Below are 21,444 nucleotides of genomic sequence, written 5' to 3'. Positions count from 1 at the left end.
CAACTAGATTGGTTGTGTAAAAGATGTCAATAATAAAAACTTATGATTATTATTAATTTTTTATAGAAAATCCAAGAAATAGATTTGTAACCTCAAATACTCAAGCTTTTTACAACAAATCTTGGTTTAATACATCTATAGAGGTAGTGATTTTGTTTAGTATCTAAATTTGTTGTATATTTCTGAAGTTTGTTTATATTTTGAATGTGCAAGCCTCTTTCAAGGTATGCACTTTCGTAAGTATGTTCATATTTTCTTAACTCAAGTGTGATATTGAACTCATAAGACGAAATCAATACTCTATTCATTTTTTGTAACACTGAATGAAAAATTGTAGGAATTCCAATATCTAATGCTTTAGTTCACAGCACTGACCACCAGAACAACTTGCACCTGCCTTGCATTTGAAGTTGAGGCTAACTGAATGTCAGTAAAGTGCTATGTATTATTAGTTTCATTTCGTTATAAAAAGAAAACAGCTGGGCTGCAAGGCTTTCTTACTAAGATTCTAGAACAGAACCCTTGAAGTCCAGACTTCAATGCATCATTAATCAAGCTTCTTCCATCAGAGTTCAAAGTGCAGCATGATCGAAAAGTAGCCAAAAGTACATCTCCTATTTCTGTTGTTCCGAATTCAACTTCCTTCTTTTGAAATCCATTTTTAGAGCATATTCAAAGTCAGTTTATTTCATTCATCAGTCTACAATTTCCTTAGCCTCAACTCCAAAATTACCCCCCAACACTTACTCATTCAATGCATATGTGCACACACTCATATATATATATATATATATATATATATACACATACATATACACAAAATTAATTAAATAAAATAAATAGCGGAGGATGTGGTTCGATTTCACTTGTAAACAGCCAACTCTTATTTCTGCATTCTCTTAATTTACTCCTCTTAAGTCGAGGGATTATTTGTTTACTCTGAACCTACAATGAATACACACACCATATGTATCGCAAAGGTGGGGGGATTAGTGAAATTCACAGACAGGTGGAGCAAAAGGAGGAGAAAAGCTGAAGCCTGGCAGAGAGCAAAAAACAACAGACTTGCAGACACACCCACACACGCACACAACTCAGAAAGAGCATCATAAATGGGCTTCAGCGGTGGCTACGGGCTCAGCAGTGCGGCACACAAGCAAAGGTCGTCCCTCGTTTATGATCCCATCCCGGGTTGCATCGTCAGCCCTCCAAGAGCTCTCCGAACTCCACGCCCACATCAAGCTGCAGGACCAGAAAGCCTGAGCAGCTGCTATTCAATTTGGCATGGATCGCCAAGCATGACAAAGCACAATCGTTACCAAACCCATTCATCTGGGCGTCGTCGGCTCTAGACAGGCAGGCCTATGAAAGAGAGAGAGAGAGAGAGAGAGAGAGAGAGAAAAAAGGTATCATTAATGCTGCCCCCAGGGTGGAAAATTTAGCACATACAGCCGTTTTTCATTTAAAAAATCGGAGCCGCTAAAGGTTTGGGTCATGAGAGTGCGGGGCGGCTGGCCTGGCTCCACTGACTACGAGGTGGATCATCTAGTTGGGTATTAATACTTGACCAGAAAGGTGGTCTAATAGTTGATAACTGAGATCCAGCGAAGAAGAGATGTGAAGAGGACTGACGTTGTACTGTACCTAGTTGTGTGTATCAGTCACCGACGTCTTGACCTTGAAGTTGACTAGTTGTGTGCGCTGTGAGGCAAATCTGAGAACTCTTGAGAGAGAGAGAGCTCGGGACGAAGCTGGAGTGAACCATAGATAGGGTTCAGTCCTATCGCAGTTGAGGGGAAGTGCGTAGAGATGGCCGTGGCAACGGAAGTAGCGGCGTGGAGGCGCGTAGAGGCCGACGCGGTGAGAGTGAAAAAGCGTGCGTGGGGCGCGGATGCGCAGCAGCTGATGCAGCTAACGATGGGACAGATGAGTCATTCTCCTGGGATTGCAGCATTTACCTTAGACCTGCTTGGCAACGGCAAAGCAACGGGACCGTCCTTCTCCGGATTCAATCAGCTGGAATCGACTTCTGCACCGGAGCTCAAGCTTGAACTTGACTCTGGAGATGCACCCGTTCCCTCCGGCTGGGAGAAATGCCTCGACCTCAAGGTATTTTGCTTCGACGACCGCCTTGTTAATAGTTTGTGAGGGCTCGACGAGTACGCTCGGTGTCGGTTTCCCTGCAGACTGTTTTAGTTCTTGTGTTTTGTTTACTTCCTGTGTGTCGTTTGAAACGAGCTCCTAAAGTGGTGAATTTGTCTTAGTGCAGACTGGAAAGCTCTTCTTGGTAAACAAAAACTCCGATGAGAGCAGTTTTGGAGAACCCTGTGACACGTGGATCACTGAATCGGTCTGCGCACCACTTGCTCATGAGTTCTTGAGCAGTAAGGAGTCGGAGAAGCTCAAGCAAGACGCTGGACTGAGAGTATCGTCTTCTTCGTCTTCTGGAAGTCTGCGTGATTCCGATGGTAGACAAAACAACTGCAGCCATCTACTTTCCTCATCTGGCCGAAAGCAGCTGTGGAATCTGAACGGTGATGACTGTGGTCTGGCATCATTGAGCGGCAGTTCCGGTAGCAGTCCCAAAGCAGCCAGGCAAGTCTCAATGGATTTGAATTTGGAGCTGGACCTGAATCTGTCCACTGGTGCATCGGCTGAATCTCCTATTCGCCGTCAGGAACAAGCCGTGTGCACCATGGAGATGATCCAGAATGCATTGAAAAGGGTAGAGGAGAAGCCTTCAAGACCTCGCCTCAAACAGAGCCTCTCCTCTACCTTCTCATCACTCATTTCCCCTCGCTCAGAACCGTCTGGGGCCTCTCCTTCTACTAGCAGCTCATCCGCATCTTCCAAATCGACTCTCAGGGTGGACGAAGCGGAAAGCGTAACATTTGAGCCGAATGCGATCGGCTCTAGCGCCTATTCACTAGTAATGGGAGCATGCACGCGCTGCCTCATGTATGTGATGCTCAACAGAGGCGACCCTCGATGTCCCAGATGTAATAGTCAAGTTCCTGTAGATTTTAGTGCGGCTCCTCCTTCCAAGAGACTAAGACATAGAGGCGACCAACAGTTTAGAGCCGACAGAAGGTGACGATGAAGTAGCGCCGGAGTTAGATGCAGATTAGATTTAAGACTCGATTCTGAAGTTCGTTGCGCAGTAGCCATCTCTGTGCCTCGTACCATACAAGAAAGATGCTCCACATTTTACTTAAGCTTCGTCGGAGCTGAGGCGGGTTTTGCCATAAGTGCCCATCACGTCTTAGAACGCAACCTCGATTGTTGTATATTATACATCCAAGTTAGCAGTAAATCTTCTGCAGACCTCCTTAAGCTGCAGTATGTATCATGAGTTCGTTTCCATTGCAACGTGCAATTTGAGCGTTATCACTGGCCTCAGTTGGACATGCTCGACCTTTTTTGCATTCTCATGGAACGTTTGTGGATTTGGTGCTTCGAAAACAGTACCCGAAAGTGCAGTTCATTTGCAGGGTATGTCATTCTCAATGGTGATATCTGTACACTTTTAGTGCGGGTTCTCGATAGTATGTACGAGCCCATTATCACACTCGGTTTAGCCTTGGAAGTAGCACTTTCTATTACCTCGAAATTACCACCTTCATCCTCACGTTGCAGTTTGTAAATACGCGCGCGCAGTTGGTAAATTTGATCGGAGCTTTTATTCGGTTGCAGACATGGCTACACATGCTCCTGATCAGTTAATAGCAACTGTGTTTACAAACTGGCAGTGAGAACCTAATTTCCTTGTTTGCAGAAAAAGCAGACCACTGAATTTTGTAGCTCTACTCCTCCGTAAAGCTGGGGTACACTGTCGGTCGGAATCTCTCTTAAGTTTTAAAATTCAGCCACACTGAGAACTTGTACTCATAAAAGGAAATAAACATAGATGTCTCTTAATTAATTAATTTATTTATTGCAATGTCACTACATTTCTTTCTTTCTACTGAACATACACGATTTGAGACTGTTTAAATCTCAAAAGCATGAAATCCAGCGAAATTCTCACATTTTTTTTTCTCTCGTTTAAAATTATCTACGCGGTCTGACTAGACGAATAAGTCGTTCACACCTGCCGAAATGTGCCCGACGAGAAATCACAGCTTCCCTCCTCGAGGCCAGAAAACTCAACCTTCCACCATCCACATTGAGGACTCTGGACAGTTCGCGAGCGCAATAAAATATCAGTCGAGAAAAACCAGCAGGCGACTCAAACATCGTGGGCCATCGACAAATTCGACACGTTGCAGACCACAAAGTCCAAGTCAACCCACGTATGCAGAGAATGCTCCAATGCTAACGAAACACGAAGCCCACACTTAACTAACAATCCGAGCTCCCACCGACAATTCGGGGATCCCTGGCAGCTGGGTCAAGGGTTCAGGAGGGGGGCAGCGGATCCAATTTTCGGTGAAGTTGCACGGATAATATGCGGGGAACACCAAAAGATCCGCAGCATTAAATTACCAGAAGCCACTGCAAAGCAACGCGTACGCACGAATGGAGCTGCCACCGTAACTCCGAAAGTCTTATAAAACAAAGTCCATAGTCAAAAGCGTCAATCTATTGCTTGGAATTCGCAACCGTCCACGTTGAATCGACGGTAGCGGCAACGCCGTGTTAGCTCCGGACCTTTCTGTGACCAGATTTTCTTGCAGTAAGCGAAGCTTAAAGCATGTGAGACGAGTGCGAGAGAGATTGTAGGGTGGGGCAGGCAGGCAGGCAGGCAAGCAGTGAAGGCCACGATGGGGACCATCAAACACTCGCACTCCTCCTACTCCTACTGCCACTTGAGCTCCGATGCTTCCAATACTAGCAATAACAAAACCAACCTTCGCCATCACCTTCGTCGCCTCCTCGTCGTCCACAACGGCCCTCGCTCGCTCCTATTCACGCCGACGCCGACCTGAACGTGGCCCCACAGCCAGCTTCGCCTTAAAGGTGGTGCTGCTGTTTATGACAGAGCCTGCATCTTTTACTTTTAGGGCTCCTTCCTCCTTTTTGTTTCCCTTTTGTCTTTTGCGTTCTTGTCTTATTGATTCTGCGGTCAGAGTACTCTCTTTCTTTCTTTCTTACTGTTGTGCTGGGATTTTGTGTTGTGTGCTTTTCACAAGGTGTATCATTTCTTGGATTGGTATTTGTTTGTAAACATCTCGTTGATGTTGATGATTTGTAGGAATGAAATGCAGACTTAGAATATCCGTGTACAGAATTTGTAAAAAGAGAGCACGTGAAAGATGAGCAGGATGCTGACCAAAATTAGAGTGGACATTGTAGCTACGATGTGGAAATGAACACAGTATAATTACTCGAAAAGAAAGAAACATATGCTAAAAGTTATGTCTATTGAATGAAAGAAAAACACGTCATTCAATACACATTTATTTTGGTATTGCAGGTGTTTATGCTATTTATTTAGTATCCATATACATATATATATATATATATATATAAACACATTATAAAATACAATATGTATATAACCAAAGAAATTAGAATATGAAAAAAAAAACAAATGTAAAATAAGATGTAAATATTAAAACAAATAAAAGAAAGTAAGCAGGTGAAAAATATAAATAACATAACTAGTAGTTTTCTAAGCAAAATTTTAGGATATTTCTAATGCCACCACAACCTACTATCTGTTTCATAGACAAAACTATCTAAAATATTGTAGAAATGAATAAATTCTCATGCATTGTTAAAGCATAAATATGAATACATAGCCCTAAATCTATATATCCAATTTATCTAAGATAAAAATTATGAAACTTCAATTCAAACTATGTAAAAATAAATTATTGACCTTCAAAGAATTGAGGGCTTTAGATAGATTGGCACTTATAAAGTTTAGAGTATAAAACATAATCAATAGACATATTTACATTTTATTCATCCATGAGAGTTTAGTCATTCTTATAATACTTTAAAATAGTATTATGGACTGCAAGATGTAATGACAATAGCAAAAAATAATAATATTAGTAATATCTATATTTTATAGTAATAAATTAAATATCTAATTTAAGAATTTAAGAATTAAAAATTAAAAACATATGATAGTATTAATTTTTTATATCAATACACATATATTAATAAAAAAATATTCTTTTGAAAAATATATATAAAAATTATAAAACATATCAATAAAGAGTAGAAAATATTAAATTGACCTTATCAATCGATAATTTGATTTATTCATCATAACTAGCATTGTATCTCCCATTCCTTATCACAATCTTCCCAACTTTACTTTTAATTTCCAATCTTCATTTTCAACCATGATTTCCTTGTCTTGTATTCCAATCTTCTAAACAATGAATGTGGAATGCTAAAAATTGTAATATACTTATATTAAAATTATAAAAATAATTAATATAGTCTAAAAATATGTACATATTTATCTTATAAAAAGACACTATAATGTAAAATGCTTATTTAACAATGTAGTTGAAGGAAGTTTGAGTACAACAAAGCACATGAGAGACACCATGGAGTAGATAGTGCACGTGAATACACTTATAGGACTTGCATATAGGACTGCTTGCATGTCATGAGTTTTCTTTATTTTAGCATTTGTATGTAAAGGATTACAACAATCTTTTGCAATGTGGCAATAAGTAGCACAAGAAGCACTTTGAAGCATATTGGTATAGGATTTGTGGAAATCTAATATAGAAGTTTAGATTTTGGCATAAATAAGGATCATATAAAACATATTATGAAGCTAAAGCTATCTTTGGACAATTTGGAGAAGGTCCACAATTTTTACTTCACAAAATTATGCCACATAGAGATTCTACATTAAACATTGAAGTTGAGCTATACCTTCATGGTGTTCTTATCTAACAATTGTTCATGTGATAATGATGGAGATGTAGTAGGTGTAGATTGTGTCACGGCCATAATCATGTAAGCTAATAATTACATATAGAAATAGGTAGAAGTAAGTAAAAGTAGATAAAAGTAAATTAATTCTATAATATTTAATATAGAAGCTTCCTAGAAACTTCCTAGACGCTACTTTGACTTCATAGGTGTCTTTAATTGACTTTTTGGATTAGAAACGTGGTCAACAAGTTGGCCATGTGCCACACATGTTGTTAGCTTGAAGATCAAGCTAACTATGTGGCCCACACATAGAAAAACTTGCCTTGTAAATCAAGGCATGTGCCCTACAAAGTCAACACCTATTGGAGGTCCTATAGAACGTCGCCACGTAGCTCTTAGTTAGATAGTATATATAGAGACAAGAGTGAAGGCTTCTTCACTCTTGTCAACTCCTTTCTTGCTTCTAGTCCAGGTTCAAGAGTCTTTAGTTTCTAGTCTTGTGGCAATAGCCATTCCAGTTTCCTTTTAATATACTTACTTGTTTATATTTTGACTTATTATATCGAGATAGCCTTTTGTGTATATTTTCCCTCATCAAGTCTTTGTCCTTGACAGATTGACAAGAGTACACTTACAATATCAGAGCTTTGTTTTTCTTGAGTAAGAGTGGATTACCTCTTTCTCTTGACAAGACATAAGCGTATTAGAAGTTTGCGGATTACCCACTTCTAAACTGATATTGTTCTTAGTATCTTCTTTGTTATCAAGTCTTTCTTTTCTTTTGTCTTGAGCAGTATCAAACAAATTTTTCTTCTTAGTGTCATTATGGCAGAGCTTGTTGAAATGAAGAGTGCAATGGCACAAATGCAAGAGTAAATGAGGGAGTTAATGCTTGCGATGCATCAACTCAATTCACCAACACATGAAAGAACAAGAATAGGAGAAAGTGGGAATATAGAGATGATCGGAGCTGCTTCAACATCTACAACAAATCATGTTCCTTCTCCAATTGTACAACACCCTATAAGCACTAGAGAACCAAGAATTACCTTACCTGAGAAATTTGATGGTACGAGATCAAAGTTTCGAGGGTTCATCAATCAAGTATAATTGGCAATTGAACTTCAACTGCAAAGCTTTCCAACTCCAGGATCACAAGTCAGGTTTATTGGTACTCTACTTTCTGGTTCTACATTATTGTGATTTTCGTCTTTTCTTGAACAACGAAATCCAATATTGGACAATTTGGAAGCTTTTTTGGTGGAGTTTCGATCTATGTATGGTGAACACGATGCAACTCGTGTTGCAACAAATAAGATCCGAACTCTGCGACAAGAAAATCGCTCAGTAACAGTGTATGCTTCACAATTTCGACAACTTGCAATTGACATCAAGTGGGATGATGCTGCACTCATCAGTCAATTTCTTTATGGATTGCAATACGAAGTAAAGAAATTGATGCTCAACTTACCTGATCCTCAAACTTTGAGTCAAGCAATTGATTTTGCGGTAAAATGTGATAATCGACTTTTCAAATTTCGATCCGAAAATCATTCACGGGAACCTCAATGTTATTACTCAATGGCAACATCAACATCTTTGCCAAACGTACATTTGGAAGTAGAAGACATGCAAATTGACGCGGTACGTTTTAAACCCCTAACTGAGCAAGAAAAGATTCGTCGTCGTCAAGAAGGATTATGTTTATATTACAGAGAACCTAAGCACACTGCTCAACATTGTCCAAAGAAACGACGCAACTATAAAATGAGGGGAACGACGGCCAAAGAAAACAACATGTCGGAAAACGGATTCGTCCAGCTACAATAGGGACCATGCAGCTGGAACCTTGTACAATTCCTAATGAAGGTCCTATCCTCTCATCAGAACCCTCTCCTTGTTTTATAATAGACTTATATTTAGGACCTAAGAATTACAAAGCCTCTACTTTATTAGATTCGGGAGCCTCAGCATGTTTTTTAGATGAACAATTTGTTAAAAGTCGTAAAATACCTTTTGTACAGAAACCTAAACCAGTACATGTAGAAGTCATAGATGGTCGTCCCTTGTCTTCTGGAGATGTCACTCATGCAACTCATCCTATAAAAGTAACAATAGACGGTCATGATAGCTACATAGCTTTTAACATAATTAAATCCCCGTCCAATCCAGTTATTTTAGGTTTATCCTGGCTAGAAAAATATAACCCTCGAATAGATTGGAATTCGCATAAACTTGACTTTTCCCAGAGCATTATTAATAGTTCTACCAACCAAGTAAAAAATTATAAGTCTAGTATAGTAAAACCCGCACTGATAGGTGCAAAAGCATTTATACATGCAGCAAAAGAAGGATCAACTTTTGCTATTTATGCTGCACCTATTTCTGAAAACGTAAAGACTTTAAGTGGCATTCCAAGTCAATATCAGGAGTATCAAGACGTTTTTGAGAAAAAGAATGCAAATATTCTTCTTGAGCATCACCCATATGATTGTTCAATCGACCTCAAGGAAGGAACACAGCCACCATTTGGACCAATTTACAGTTTATCGCAAGATGAGATGACTGAACTCAAGACATATATTGACGAGAATTTAGCGAAGAATTTCATACGCCATTCAAAATCTCCAGCAGGAGCTCCAATTCTATTCGTAAAGAAAAAAGATGGATCTTTACGAATGTGTGTTGATTATCGAGGACTCAACAAGATCACAATCAAGAACAGGTATCCATTACCTTTGATATCAGGACTCCTTGACCAGTTGAATCAAGCTAAGATCTATACAAAAATAGATCTAAGAGGAGCATATAATCTAGTACGGATCAAAGAAGGAGATGAATGGAAGACTGCGTTTCGAACCAAGTATGGACATTTCGAATATAATGTCATGCCCTTTGGACTCACGAATGCACCAGCTGCTTTTCAACATCTCATGAATGATGTATTTCGTGAATTCTTAGATAATTTTGTCATCTGCTATCTAGACGATATCCTGATCTATTCTAAGAATGTCGAAGAACATGAAATACATGTTCGTCAAGTATTACAAAAACTTAGAGATGCAGGATTGTACGCCAAGATGGAAAAGTGTGTATTTCACACTACTCAAGTTGACTTTTTAGGATACATCATTTCAAATGATGGTCTCATGATGGATTCTAAGAAAGTCCAAACAATCATGGATTGGAAGATTCCAAGGACAATAAAAGATGTCCAATGTTTCTTGGGATTTGCCAATTACTATCGGATCTTCATCAAAGATTTCTCACGAGTTGCAGCTCCACTTACACGCTTGACTAATAAAGATAAATTCCAATGGAATCAAGAAGCGGAAGCAGCATTTGAAGCCTTAAAGACAACGTTTGTCTCTGCACCAGTCTTATATCGTGTTGACTTCTCTAAGGCATTTTTTATGGAAACAGATGCATCAGATTTTGCCTTGGGTGCAGTTTTATCACAAATGGGATCAGATGACAAACTTCATCTGATAGCTTTTTATTCAAGAAAATTCTCAGCAGTCGAGATCAATTATGAGATCCACGATAAAGAACTTCTTGCGATCGTGGATTCCTTTCAAGAATGGCGTCATTATCTAGAAGGCGCTTCTAGTCCAGTCACTGTATATACAGATCACAAGAACCTCGAGTATTTCATGTCAGCACGCGTATTGAATCGTCGTCAAGCTCGTTGGAGTATGTCTTTGTCAAGATTCGAATTCATTATCACTTATCGGCCAGGAAAACAACAAGGTTTGTCCGATGCCCTATCTAGATGTTCTTATTTTGCACCAAAAGAAGGAGATGCAGCTTTTGAGTAACAAAGAACGGTCCTCTTGAAACCGGAGCAATTTCATCTCCGAGCAATGAAATCAACATTGACTGTTGATTCAACTTTTCTTAAGCAAATCCAATCCAGTATGTCCTCAGACCCTCTTGTTTATGATATCGAGAATAATTCTTCCAAGTCTCATGATCCTTCTAAGTTCGAGTTCAAGAATAATCTATTATATTTTGAAGGACGCCTATATGTTCCAGAAGGAGAAGCACCTTTACATGTTCTTCAAGCATGTCATGACTTTCCAGCAGCAGGGCACTTTGGATATAATAAGACTTTGGAACTCATATCAAGAGATTTTTGGTGGCCACAAATGTGGAAGTCAGTCAAAGACTTTGTACAATCATGTGATATTTGTTCAAGATCAAAAATTCCTCGTCATCGACCTTACGGACTTCTTCAGCCATTACCTATACCAGAACAACCATGGTCTTCTGTTTCTATGGATTTCATCACAGATCTTCCAAGCTCAAGATCTTATGATTCTATATTTGTGATAGTAGATCGTTTCACCAAGATGACACATTTTGTGCCATGTACAAAATCTATCACAGGTGAAGAAACAGCTAAGCTTTTCATTGATAATATCTATCGCTATCATGGATTACCTAAAGATATCATATCGGATAGGGGAACTCAATTTGTGTCAAGATTTTGGAGGACTCTTGTGAAGATTTTAAAAGTGGACATAAAGCTATCTTCGGCTTTCCATCCTCAAACTGATGGACAAACAGAGCACGTAAACCAAGTCTTGGAGCAATATTTAAGATGTACTATCAACTACCAACAAGATGATTGGACAACCCTTCTACCATTGGCAGAGTTTGCTTATAATAATACGGTACATTCTTCCATGCAACAAACACCTTTCTTTGCCAATTATGGCTATCATCCACGACTTGATACTTTTGATTTTTCAAAAGTTGATTATCCTACAGTTAGATAATATGGCAAATCGGTTGTCAGAGTTACATACAATAATGAAGACGCAATTGAAGGAAGCTCAAGAACGACAAAAGATAAATACAGATCTATATCGTAAGGAGCAACCACAACTCAACGTGGGTGATAAGGTATGGCTACTTCTTCGCAATATCAAGACTACTCGACCTTGTGACAAGTTGGACTATCGTAGGCTTAGCCCCTTTTCTGTTTTTGAACAGATCAACCCAGTTGCATATCGGTTACATCTACCGGAGTCAATGAGGATCCATCCTATATTCCACGTATCTCTTCTTGAACCATATAAGACAGTGGATATACAAGGAAGAAGACAAATGCCACCGCCTCCTATAGAAATAGATAATAATCAAGAATTTGAGGTAGAAGAGATATTAGATTCAAGGCGGCGCCGAAATAAGCTGGAATATCTTGTTCATTGGCGCAGATATGATATTAGTGAACGCACATAGGAGCCATCCAAGAATCTAGCAAATGCATCAGCTAAAGTTAAAGTTTTTCATCAACGACATCTATCAAAACCAAGATGAAAATCTCTCTTATAAAAGAGACAAGATTGAGGCAAGATAACATTCAATTTCCTATCCTTGTTTGTAACTTCTTTACATTTGTGATGCTAATTAGATGGAGAGCCAACAACTAGCGGATTCAACTCAAGAACCTTCGTTTGCTGACGTGCTCGATGAGACATTACGATTGTCACAACCTTCAAGACGACGCAATCGAGATGAAGATCTTCAAGAACGACATGTTCTTCCTCGAATAGATGGTGAGATACAACGCGTTTGGTATCACGATTTGGGAAGGGACTCCCGATGTTTGGTGATTTTGCTAGAGGTAGGAACAACTCCTGATGGTGTTCCAAATATTCTATTCGAAGGAAGTTACGAAGGCCTCAACAATGATCAAATAACTGGGTGGTCTTCCCACCCTGGTATGGGACACTACCGATGGTTGAGAGGCCCTATCAATTATCTTCGAAGAGAACAGAGATCAGAGTATGTGGCGAATACAATTCGTCGCATCATAGATTTCCTAAACATATGATGACCGCTCCTCGTGGAACTCGTCTCTAGAAGGGGGGGTAATGTCATGGTCATAATCATGTAAGCTAATAATTACATATAGAAATAGGTAGAAGTAAGTAAAAGTAGATAAAAGTAAATTAATTCTATAATATTTAATATAGAAGCTTCCTAGAAACTTCCTAGACGCTACTTTGACTTCATAGGTGTCTTTAATTGACTTTTTGGATTAGAAACGTGGTCAACAAGTTGGCCATGTGCCACACATGTTGTTAGCTTGAAGATCAAGCTAACTATGTGGCCCACACATAGAAAAACTTGCCTTGTAAGTCAAGGCATGTGCCCTACAAAGTCAACACCTATTGGAGGTCCTATAGAACGTCGCCACGTAGCTCTTAGTTAGATAGTATATATAGAGACAAGAGTGAAGGCTTCTTCACTCTTGTCAACTCCTTTCTTGCTTCTAGTCCAGGTTCAAGAGTCTTTAGTTTCTTGTCTTGTGGCGATAGCCATTCCAATTTCCTTTTAATATACTTACTTGTTTATATTTTGACTTATTATATCGAGATAGCCTTTTGTGTATATTTTCCCTCATCAAGTCTTTGTCCTTGACAGATTGTGTATACAAGAGGTATAGCAATAACATCAAGAATAGCAATGGTTTCTTGTATCTAATTTTAGAAAAGAAGAGAGACAATTTATATTTTTGATAATAGTATTGTTGGAATTTGTATAGCATTTAAGTTGTAAAGGCAGTATAAAGAATTGTGCATATCACACACATACAAAAAAAAAAAAAAACAAAAAACAAAACAAAACAAAACAATAAACAAAAAAATAAATAAAAACAAATAAAAAATAATAATTGGTGATTGCTAAGACAATGGCCATAGTGGAAGAAGAGTTGAGTTAGTTTAGGCATCTTCTCATCAAAATCCTAATATTTGGATGATAATTAGGATCTTTTGAATGAGTGGTAGTAAGGCTCTAGAACTCCCAGTCAAGGACTCATGAACGATTGCTTTATTAAACTTATGGATGCAATCTCCAAACTCCAACAAAGCCTCTTAGGCATGGATATCATTACCTTATATTACTCAATTGGTCACTATCACATGAATAAGTTGTATTATAATATTTTTTTATATGAGAGTTGTGTGGATATTTTTAGTTATTTTTTGTTATTTTTATAGTTTTGATTTAAATATATTGTAATTCTTTATAGTCCTTGCTTATTGTTTGGAGAGGTTGATAAGAAGAATGGAGGCCGAGAATAGATATAAGGGTTGGAGGGGTTGAGGCAAAGGATGCATGCCAGAAACAAGACTAAGAGATATGGTGATTATGATATACAACAAGAGCTACAATGATGGTTTTAATAGATAGATCAAATTAATAATTAGTGGGATTAATTTAACATTCTTTTAAAAGATTCTATTTTAAGTTATAAATATATTACTTCTCTAAAGATCATTTATAATATGTTCAAAAAATATATAAAATTAAAGATGAATATTTTGATTTTAATTTTGATATTATTTTGGCATTTAATAAAAAATTAAAATTATATTAATCATACAATATATATATATGCAAAATTTATTACTAATATATTGAAATAAAATAAATAAAATAAAATATTTATAAAAGATCATTAATATTTATAAATATATAGGTTTTGTATATATTTTCTAAAAAATTAATTTAAATAAAAAGTAATTAAATTTATGTATATAACAAATATATAACAAATTGATACAAATTTTAATTTTGATTTAACTACCTAAACCATTAGATAAATTTATATATAGATAAATTAATTAATTTACCTTGAGAACATGGACTTTGTGACAAAGAAACATGAAAGACTAGGAAAACAACGACTTTGTTGAGAGCTAATAAATTCATCTATGTTGATAAATTCTTTTCCAATGTTATAAATGAGATACATTGATTATCCAAAGTAAAATTTAAATGCTATGTTAGTCAGGTGTTGCACTTTTGCTAACATGCAAAGAAGTGCAAAGCAGATGCCAAAGCACTATATATGTATATATATATATATATATATATATAATTGTAATCAATACATTAACAATCCACATTTATATATATATATATATATATACATATATGTCTATACTAACATGTAAAATATTCAAAACTAACACACAGAAGTAGATAATTACACCTGTTGATATCAATAAATGCCTGCAATAAAGATACGTTAGTCAATGCACACCAACAAAACACAGAATGCAAAACTACCAACAAATGGTAATGACTCTCAGGTCTTGAACAATAGTGTCAACCCCAAGCAATGAAGTTTGATTTTTTATGCATATTAAACAATTGCCGTCATCATAAATCACAGTAAAAATCAAAGTTAAAATCAAAATCTTAACTTGAGACGATAACGTTCTTCTGCACACAACGGCAATATCCTAACGCCGCAATGCTTCATATATTTTGCATGTTTGGGTGCATGTTCTAGAGTCTTTCTGCAATGCTGTAGACTTCGAACTAGTACTCAATGAATGACAGACTTCAGTTCCTGCACTACTGAAGTTGAAGAGTTGACCTTCGAGCATGCAAAATAAAAAATAAACCACTTAATTAAAGGTTTTTTGAAACCATGTTTGACATCAATACCAGGTTTAGGGTTGACTCTCCACACACGCACACAACACATGGAAGGTTCGTGACAGTTCCGGGGTTGACATCGAGCGTTGACATAAACACAGCACTATGGGTTACACTCTCTTTTTACTTTTGCGATTTATTAATGAAACGAAAGAGGCTGGTTTGAAGATCCCCCACCTCCCCCGTTTGTCTTCATCAATGGAATACAAGAGACCGCAACCCATGTGGGTTACAAAGTGAACAATGGCAAGCCAGTGCTAAGGATCGATGCTCAATCCTCGTCGTCTACCTGATCTCCTCCTCTCGGCGGCTTCATCTCCATCTCCGCAACTCCAGTAACAAAGTTAAAAGGGCGTGGGTGGAGTGAATAGGCTGGATATTAATGTTGACTATGGGATGCTCAGAAACTAACCACGCATTTTTTCACAGCACCAGTGATGCTGCACTTGTGCCGGGATGCGTGTCTAGGTTTTCTAAGAAGGCATGGAATCATGGTGGATGGCTGCCGACCTTAGGTCACAGTGGGTGATAGGATTGGAGGGAGAATCCTCCACATGCAGTGCATCTCTTTTGCATTTCTCTGGCTTTGAATTATGTCAGTGATGCTTCATTCTTCACAAGGAGTTTGATGTTTTCCTGCCATATCCTGCTCATGTCCAGCAGCGTAGACTACTCGAAATAGGAATGCACTGTCACTGCTAGCGATCTCCTTCACTTGTTTGTTTGTTTATATATATATATATTCTTTTTTCTTCTTGTAGCATTTTAATGTAGGTTTACATGTGTTGAAATAGATAAGTAGATTACATAGGAGTTTCAAGTTGTAAAGTTTATAAAAAATGGTTTCTAATTGGATTAGCTTAGAATTGGGTTAGTTTTCTTTATTAGTTTTCATTTTGATGTTTAAGATAAAGTTCAAAATGTTAATTTAAGTCTTGGATTCATGATAAAGTCTTAGATTCTTGAAGACTAAGAAACATTCATGTAATTTTCTTTTAAGAAATATAAAGATAACCTCGTGGAAGAAGATTTAAAGATATTGTATAGCCTTCATTATTTACATGTGTTTTTTCTAGTTTAGATGTAATGGTAAAACAACAATATTTTTGTAAGTAGTTTTTGAATTATTTTTGAAAATCATTCTTGGTATACCATTATTGATTTGATTCATCTTTAATCAAGTGTTCTATTGGTTGAGCTTTCATTGAAACTAATTTTATCAACTAAATGATGGCAAAAACTGTATATATATATATATATATATATATACACACACATATAGAGGAATGATACAGAGGAATGATAAAGCAACCCAAATTTTTACTAAATCAACCCACATGCCCTATTCTCAACTATTCTCATATTTCTAATTATTCCCCTATTTCCAAACGTCACCTCCATTCCCTATGTTCCCATCCCCTTGCCCCCCGTCTCTAGCAATAGTTGGGAATTGGGAAGGACTAGGAATCGAGATGGGAGATCAAAAGATGCAATAATGTTTAAGATAGAGTGGGTCGCTTTAGTTAAAATTTGGGTCACTTCATCATTATTGTGCATATATCTTTATATATATATATATATATATATATTTGTGTGTATGTGTACTTATACATAATTGGAAAAAAACACATGCACTACATGTTTTTGAATTAGCTACTACAAAATTTCTTAAATAAATACACATGCACAAGCAAATAAATTTTAATTTTTGACAAGATGAAAGTGTATGTGCACATGATCATTATTTTTAGAACATTATTACAAAGAAAAAAAAAACAAAAACAAAGCCACAACTTGTAATTAGTAACACTAATTATCAACACTAATTATCAACACTAATTATCAACACTAATTCGGAGCAATAAGGTTTCTCATTCTGCTGTCATCCCTCATCCGTCGACCACACATTCTGCTGTCATCCCTCATCCATCTATCCATCCGTATTTTCGATCATCCATATTAGCAATGAATGTGGCCCAGTGGTGAAGTTCATCCATCCATCCATAGGCTTGGAATTGCGTGTCTGCAGCTCTGTCACTTCCCCGCAAGGAACACAAACAGAGCGTGCGAAGCTTGAGTTTCATGGCTATGGCGATCCGATCCCTTCACCGCCTGCTCGCCACTTCCCGCTTCAGCTTGTCCTCCATCTCCTCCTCAGTTTCCACTTCTAGCGTCACCCAAAATTGGTATCAAGATGCGACTGCGATCTGCCTCGGGAGAGAGCCAACACGAAGTAGCAGCAGCAGCTCGTTTGTGGAGCCACCTGGTTTGTTTTCACAGCTTTGATTGTCTTTGTTTTTTGGGTTTTTTTGGGTTTTTGAGTGATAAGTGAAAATGCTTAACTCCAGTTCCAAAATCAAGTGAGGAAAAATTGGGTTCAATGAGTTGATGCGTGTGAGGGCCAGTCTTAGGTTCCTTGGGATTCGAGAGGATCTTGCAGAGTCACTTGTCTTGCCTTCATGGGTCGCCAATTTGATTTTATCTGTGAGTTGTGTGCGGATTCATTTTAGACGATTGATTCAGTGGCAGACGAGGCTTTGAAGGTAACATTGGAATCGTGAACTGAAATTTTAGACAAGCACCAGAATTATGGTTCTACACTATTGCAAGGTTTTTCCCGGGAAGAAGGTGAATTCGTGAACAAATATGATGCCGCCAGCGCAGTACTTTTGAACCTGGTAGTGAGCATTTTACTGGAATGTTACGATTTTTCAGTTTTCATCCCTTAGCCCCCTTTATCGCTGCTGATCAACCCCCAATTTTTTCGTTCGATCACGACAAGATTATCTATGCATGCGCCTAAGTAAATTTGATACTCCTAAGTTCAAATTTATTTATTTATTTATTTATTTGTTTATTTATACGTGTGTTTGTATGTATGTATATATGTATATTCCTAAGTTTACATGTAGAATCAGATAATATGATGCTGTGTTGACCTGCAGATATTGAACCGAAATGTGCAGAACCTTGTGGAGTCACTCCGAGTGCTGGGCATCAACCTTTTCTGAAAGAATTCCCTGCCTTACGTAGGGTCAGCTCCGCTTCTATATTTGATGGTGGCTCTGCCTCTATTCACAGTGGTCATCACAATAAGCTCCTGAATTGGAACACAAAGGGGGTTGGACTGCAGACGCTGACTGGCGTGGATGTGCATGAAAAGAGTACTCAATGGACCAAGTGCAACTTCTCAACTGAGGTATCATCCTCACCTCGAAAGCAAGAAACAGCGGTGGCAGAGGGTAAAGAGGAAGCCGTGCAAAAGACAAGCCTGGAGGATTTTCAACATGAGGAGATTGTGGGTCCAACAGTTGAACGAGATTTATCTCCAGTCGCTGACGAGCTACGAGAGTCACTTGCTTTTCTCCAGAAACGGATGTTGAGCTTTCAGAAGAGTCTGGTTCTGCTAGGCTGCGTTCAATGTGTTGGGGCAGGGTTGTGCTTTGCTACATGGCAATCTGTGAATCCTACTTGGCAGCTCTTACCCGTTACATTGCTACCGTTCATGCTGGCGTTTGTTTTACGGCAAGGTCTCCAACCTATAGCCTTTTTCGGGAAGCTTGAAGAGAGAAGCAGGTTGCGCATCATTACCCTCTCGCTTATGATCGCCAAAGGATTTGCCTCGTACTTCAATAGAGCTCGTATCCTAGTCGTTGGTTCAGCCGCGGGATTAGGATGTATTATGTTGTCTAACAGCTTAGAAGCATTTAAATGATGGCCACAACGTATCAATTTAAGCAAATACGTTGCGGAGGCAGTGTAATTGGGATGTGAGGGAGTAACGCAGGAGCTAGATGGTGAATCATGCACTCTTCTTCTAGACTTAAAACTTGAAGGAATAGTACATTTCAAACCGGATGATAGATAACAACTGCAATGTACGTACCATTTCCTCTAGAAAAACTGGTAATCAAACGATTTTCAGACGGAGCCTTACATTTCAGAAAAGCTACGAGTACTTGTGCTGTCTCCTTAATTTACTGAAGATTCGGTTTTATTGACAATGGATCGGATAAAGTCCCTTGGACGGAAGGAAGATTAAGTCTGATTTATGCATAACATTATTTTCGATGTGATTACTTCGTGCTTTCTTAACATCACACTGACTTTTGAACAATTATACGCATTGCATGTTTACTCGTGTACTGCTAGACACAGCCATGCGAGAACCCTAATAATTCGAGATTCCGTATAGAACAGACGTCCACAACAAGCATGCTAAAACCGAACCATTGAAAGCTAGATATAATACTTCCAACAATACATTGAAAAAAGTGTACCGGATCAGCGACAGTATCTTGATTACAGAGAAGTGGAAATGCATAGTGCTGCACAACACAGAACAAGATAATGGATTGCAATGCGGTTCATAAATCGAACGTCATGTATGGCAGCGCCCTCCACAATCCCACTCAGCACACGGTGCTCAAGCATTTTCTTTTTTTCCCAAGTCAACCAGTACTACTGCTACATTCATGTAACTAAGCCGCAGCGATGGCAATGCGTCCGGCTACCTGATCAAGGTCACGCTGCCCATCAGAGGTGATGCGCCTTCCTCTGCAAATTACAACAAAGTGATCAGAAAAAAAACACCAAGCTAGAAGCAAAGGTTGCGAAGTTTCACATGACATTGACTAGATACCATTAAGCAAACGCACAAGACACTTATTAAAGTGATTCTCAAGCTCTGAGAACAATTCGAAGTAATTTGATTCGTGTAGTACATGATCCTACCAAACCAAATCAAAACCCTAACCCTAAGAATGCACATGCAGAGAAAGAAAAAGAGACAGAAGGAACTGACCCCCTAACATCCTTCTCGACTATGTTAAGAGCCTCTAGCTGCTTCAGGCAGTGCCTTGCAATTGAACCGCTGCTCTTGGCAAAGTGAGACGGTCTAACTCCATTGCTCTTACGGCCACCGTAAATCTTCTTGAAAGCGCCCACTCCAATTCCTCCCCTCAGGTAGATCTTTCTCGCCATAGAGGCTTCAGAAATCAGGCAATTAATGGAGCAATGAGTTTCAAGCCCGTACGGCAATAACAATGTACAGGTAAGAGAACAAACCCGATGCATTAACCATGCTCAAACTAAAAATGGAATAAAAACACTTGTGTAGCTTTCTGAACTAGTCCCTTCAAAAGGATTAAATTTCTCCAACTAAGTAAATACGAATCGCGACCACACGCATAACGGACATACGCAAGAAAGCAAGGAACTCTGCCAACGCAACCAACACATACCAGCTCTGATGTAGTACCAGTCAGCATCGTAAGGGGCAAGTTCCTTGAAGGTAGCGGTCTTCACAAGATCAGCCCATGCGGGAACTTCAATCTGCAGACGAGAAAAAACAGCCATCTATTAGGTATTGCAACTCCAATACCAACGGACACAGTCGGGACCAAAAGAGCACCAAAACCCTAAAACCCTAATCGACTCCACCCGAAACCCAATTCAGTGTCACACACCCCTACTGAACTGAAATCACATGTGCATCCCGAGATCCCAATCCTCGCCACCTTCCGCACTTCTCAAATGTGTCGACAAAAGTGCACCCCTCTGTAACGTGAAGACCCTAAGTTACAGAAAAAAAACAAACAAAAACGGGGTCCACCCCACCAAAAGCATTCGTCGAGAGTGGTACCTTGCCAGAGCGCTTCAAGTGGGCAGCGTAGTTGCGCACAAATTCGTGCGAGGGCACGTCTTTAACAGTTTTGGCCATGGCGGAGGTGCGACTATGGGCGCCCTGGAGGGTCAGTAGCTCGATCGGCAGACACTCGCAAGTGGAAAAAAGAGCTTCAGTGAGGCCACCCATCGCCTTTCACAAAACCCTTCTTCCTCCCTCCTCCTAGCCCTAATTTTCAACGGCCAGATCTTGACCCACTTGTAGCATTCGACGGCTAAGCGCGCTTCGCATTCATCACCCCTCTTTCAGCGTGAACTGGTGAGTTTCCAGATTTGTTTACAGTTCGTGTTAACTCAAGTTGTCGTATAAAAAACTACTGTTGATTCCTTTTTTTGTGAACTAATATTAAAAAAATTGTTGGAGTTTGTGGGTCACTTTTCTTGCCACTAGTCGAGTTTTGTTTTTTTGACAGTGTCGTTCACTATTTTATAAATGACATTTAGTTT

At 38.6% G+C, this 21,444-nt stretch overlaps 3 protein-coding genes across 6 annotated transcripts; 2 read left to right on the top strand and 1 right to left on the bottom strand.

Annotated features, from left to right (window-relative positions):
• Window positions 1-1,608: 1,608 nt before the first annotated feature.
• LOC112273467 (uncharacterized) lies at window positions 1,609-3,363 on the top strand. The gene is made up of 2 exons (XM_024502305.3): window positions 1,609-2,109; window positions 2,270-3,363. Exons 1-2 carry the CDS (start codon window positions 1,810-1,812, stop codon window positions 3,092-3,094), a joined length of 1,125 nt encoding a protein of 374 aa, XP_024358073.1. The 5' UTR covers window positions 1,609-1,809; the 3' UTR covers window positions 3,095-3,363.
• A 13,952-nt stretch (window positions 3,364-17,315) lies between these two features.
• Window positions 17,316-19,260, top strand: LOC112278887 (uncharacterized). Of its 4 annotated transcripts, none has more exons than XR_016498749.1 (3): window positions 17,316-17,578; window positions 17,836-17,990; window positions 18,258-18,396. XR_016498749.1 is itself a non-coding variant. In XM_024512756.3 (2 exons), exons 1-2 carry the CDS (start codon window positions 17,395-17,397, stop codon window positions 19,025-19,027), a joined length of 954 nt encoding a protein of 317 aa, XP_024368524.1. In that variant the 5' UTR covers window positions 17,338-17,394; the 3' UTR covers window positions 19,028-19,260. The 4 variants fall into 4 exon arrangements, 2 of the variants coding, with proteins under 2 accessions (XP_024368524.1, XP_024368525.1); XR_016498748.1 differs by having other exon boundaries at window positions 17,321-17,578; window positions 18,279-18,419; XM_024512756.3 differs by lacking the exon at window positions 17,836-17,990 and having other exon boundaries at window positions 17,338-17,578; window positions 18,258-19,260.
• A 313-nt stretch (window positions 19,261-19,573) lies between these two features.
• LOC112278888 (40S ribosomal protein S19-1-like) lies at window positions 19,574-21,105 on the bottom strand. The gene is made up of 4 exons (NM_001378304.1): window positions 20,957-21,105; window positions 20,556-20,646; window positions 20,117-20,300; window positions 19,574-19,869 (listed from the first exon to the last, which is right to left on the bottom strand). Exons 1-4 carry the CDS (start codon window positions 21,032-21,034, stop codon window positions 19,794-19,796), a joined length of 429 nt encoding a protein of 142 aa, NP_001365233.1. The 5' UTR covers window positions 21,035-21,105; the 3' UTR covers window positions 19,574-19,793.
• Between the last annotated feature and the right edge of the window lie 339 nt (window positions 21,106-21,444).

The sequence above is a fragment of the Physcomitrium patens genome, chromosome 2 (assembly GCF_059467195.1).
Source record: "Physcomitrium patens ecotype Gransden chromosome 2, ASM5946719v1, whole genome shotgun sequence".
Lineage (NCBI taxonomy): Eukaryota > Viridiplantae > Streptophyta > Bryopsida > Funariales > Funariaceae > Physcomitrium > Physcomitrium patens.
The sequence above is the reverse complement of the archived record's forward strand: the minus strand, read 5'-3'. Positions and strand labels throughout refer to the sequence as shown.

Coding starts and splice junctions, on each gene's coding strand:
- LOC112273467 (XM_024502305.3), top strand. CDS start 1,810: ATGGCCGTGGCAACGGAAGTAGCGGCGTGGAGGCGCGTAGAGGCCGAC. Junction 2,110..2,269: donor AGAAATGCCTCGACCTCAAG/GTATTTTGCTTC, acceptor GTCTTAGTGCAG/ACTGGAAAGCTCTTCTTGGT.
- LOC112278887 (XM_024512756.3), top strand. CDS start 17,395: ATGGCTATGGCGATCCGATCCCTTCACCGCCTGCTCGCCACTTCCCGC. Junction 17,579..18,257: donor CTCGTTTGTGGAGCCACCTG/GTTTGTTTTCAC, acceptor GTTGACCTGCAG/ATATTGAACCGAAATGTGCA.
- LOC112278888 (NM_001378304.1), bottom strand. CDS start 21,034: ATGGCCAAAACTGTTAAAGACGTGCCCTCGCACGAATTTGTGCGCAAC. Junction 20,301..20,555: donor CTGGTACTACATCAGAGCTG/GTATGTGTTGGT, acceptor TGATTTCTGAAG/CCTCTATGGCGAGAAAGATC. Junction 19,870..20,116: donor GTCGAGAAGGATGTTAGGGG/GTCAGTTCCTTC, acceptor TGTAATTTGCAG/AGGAAGGCGCATCACCTCTG.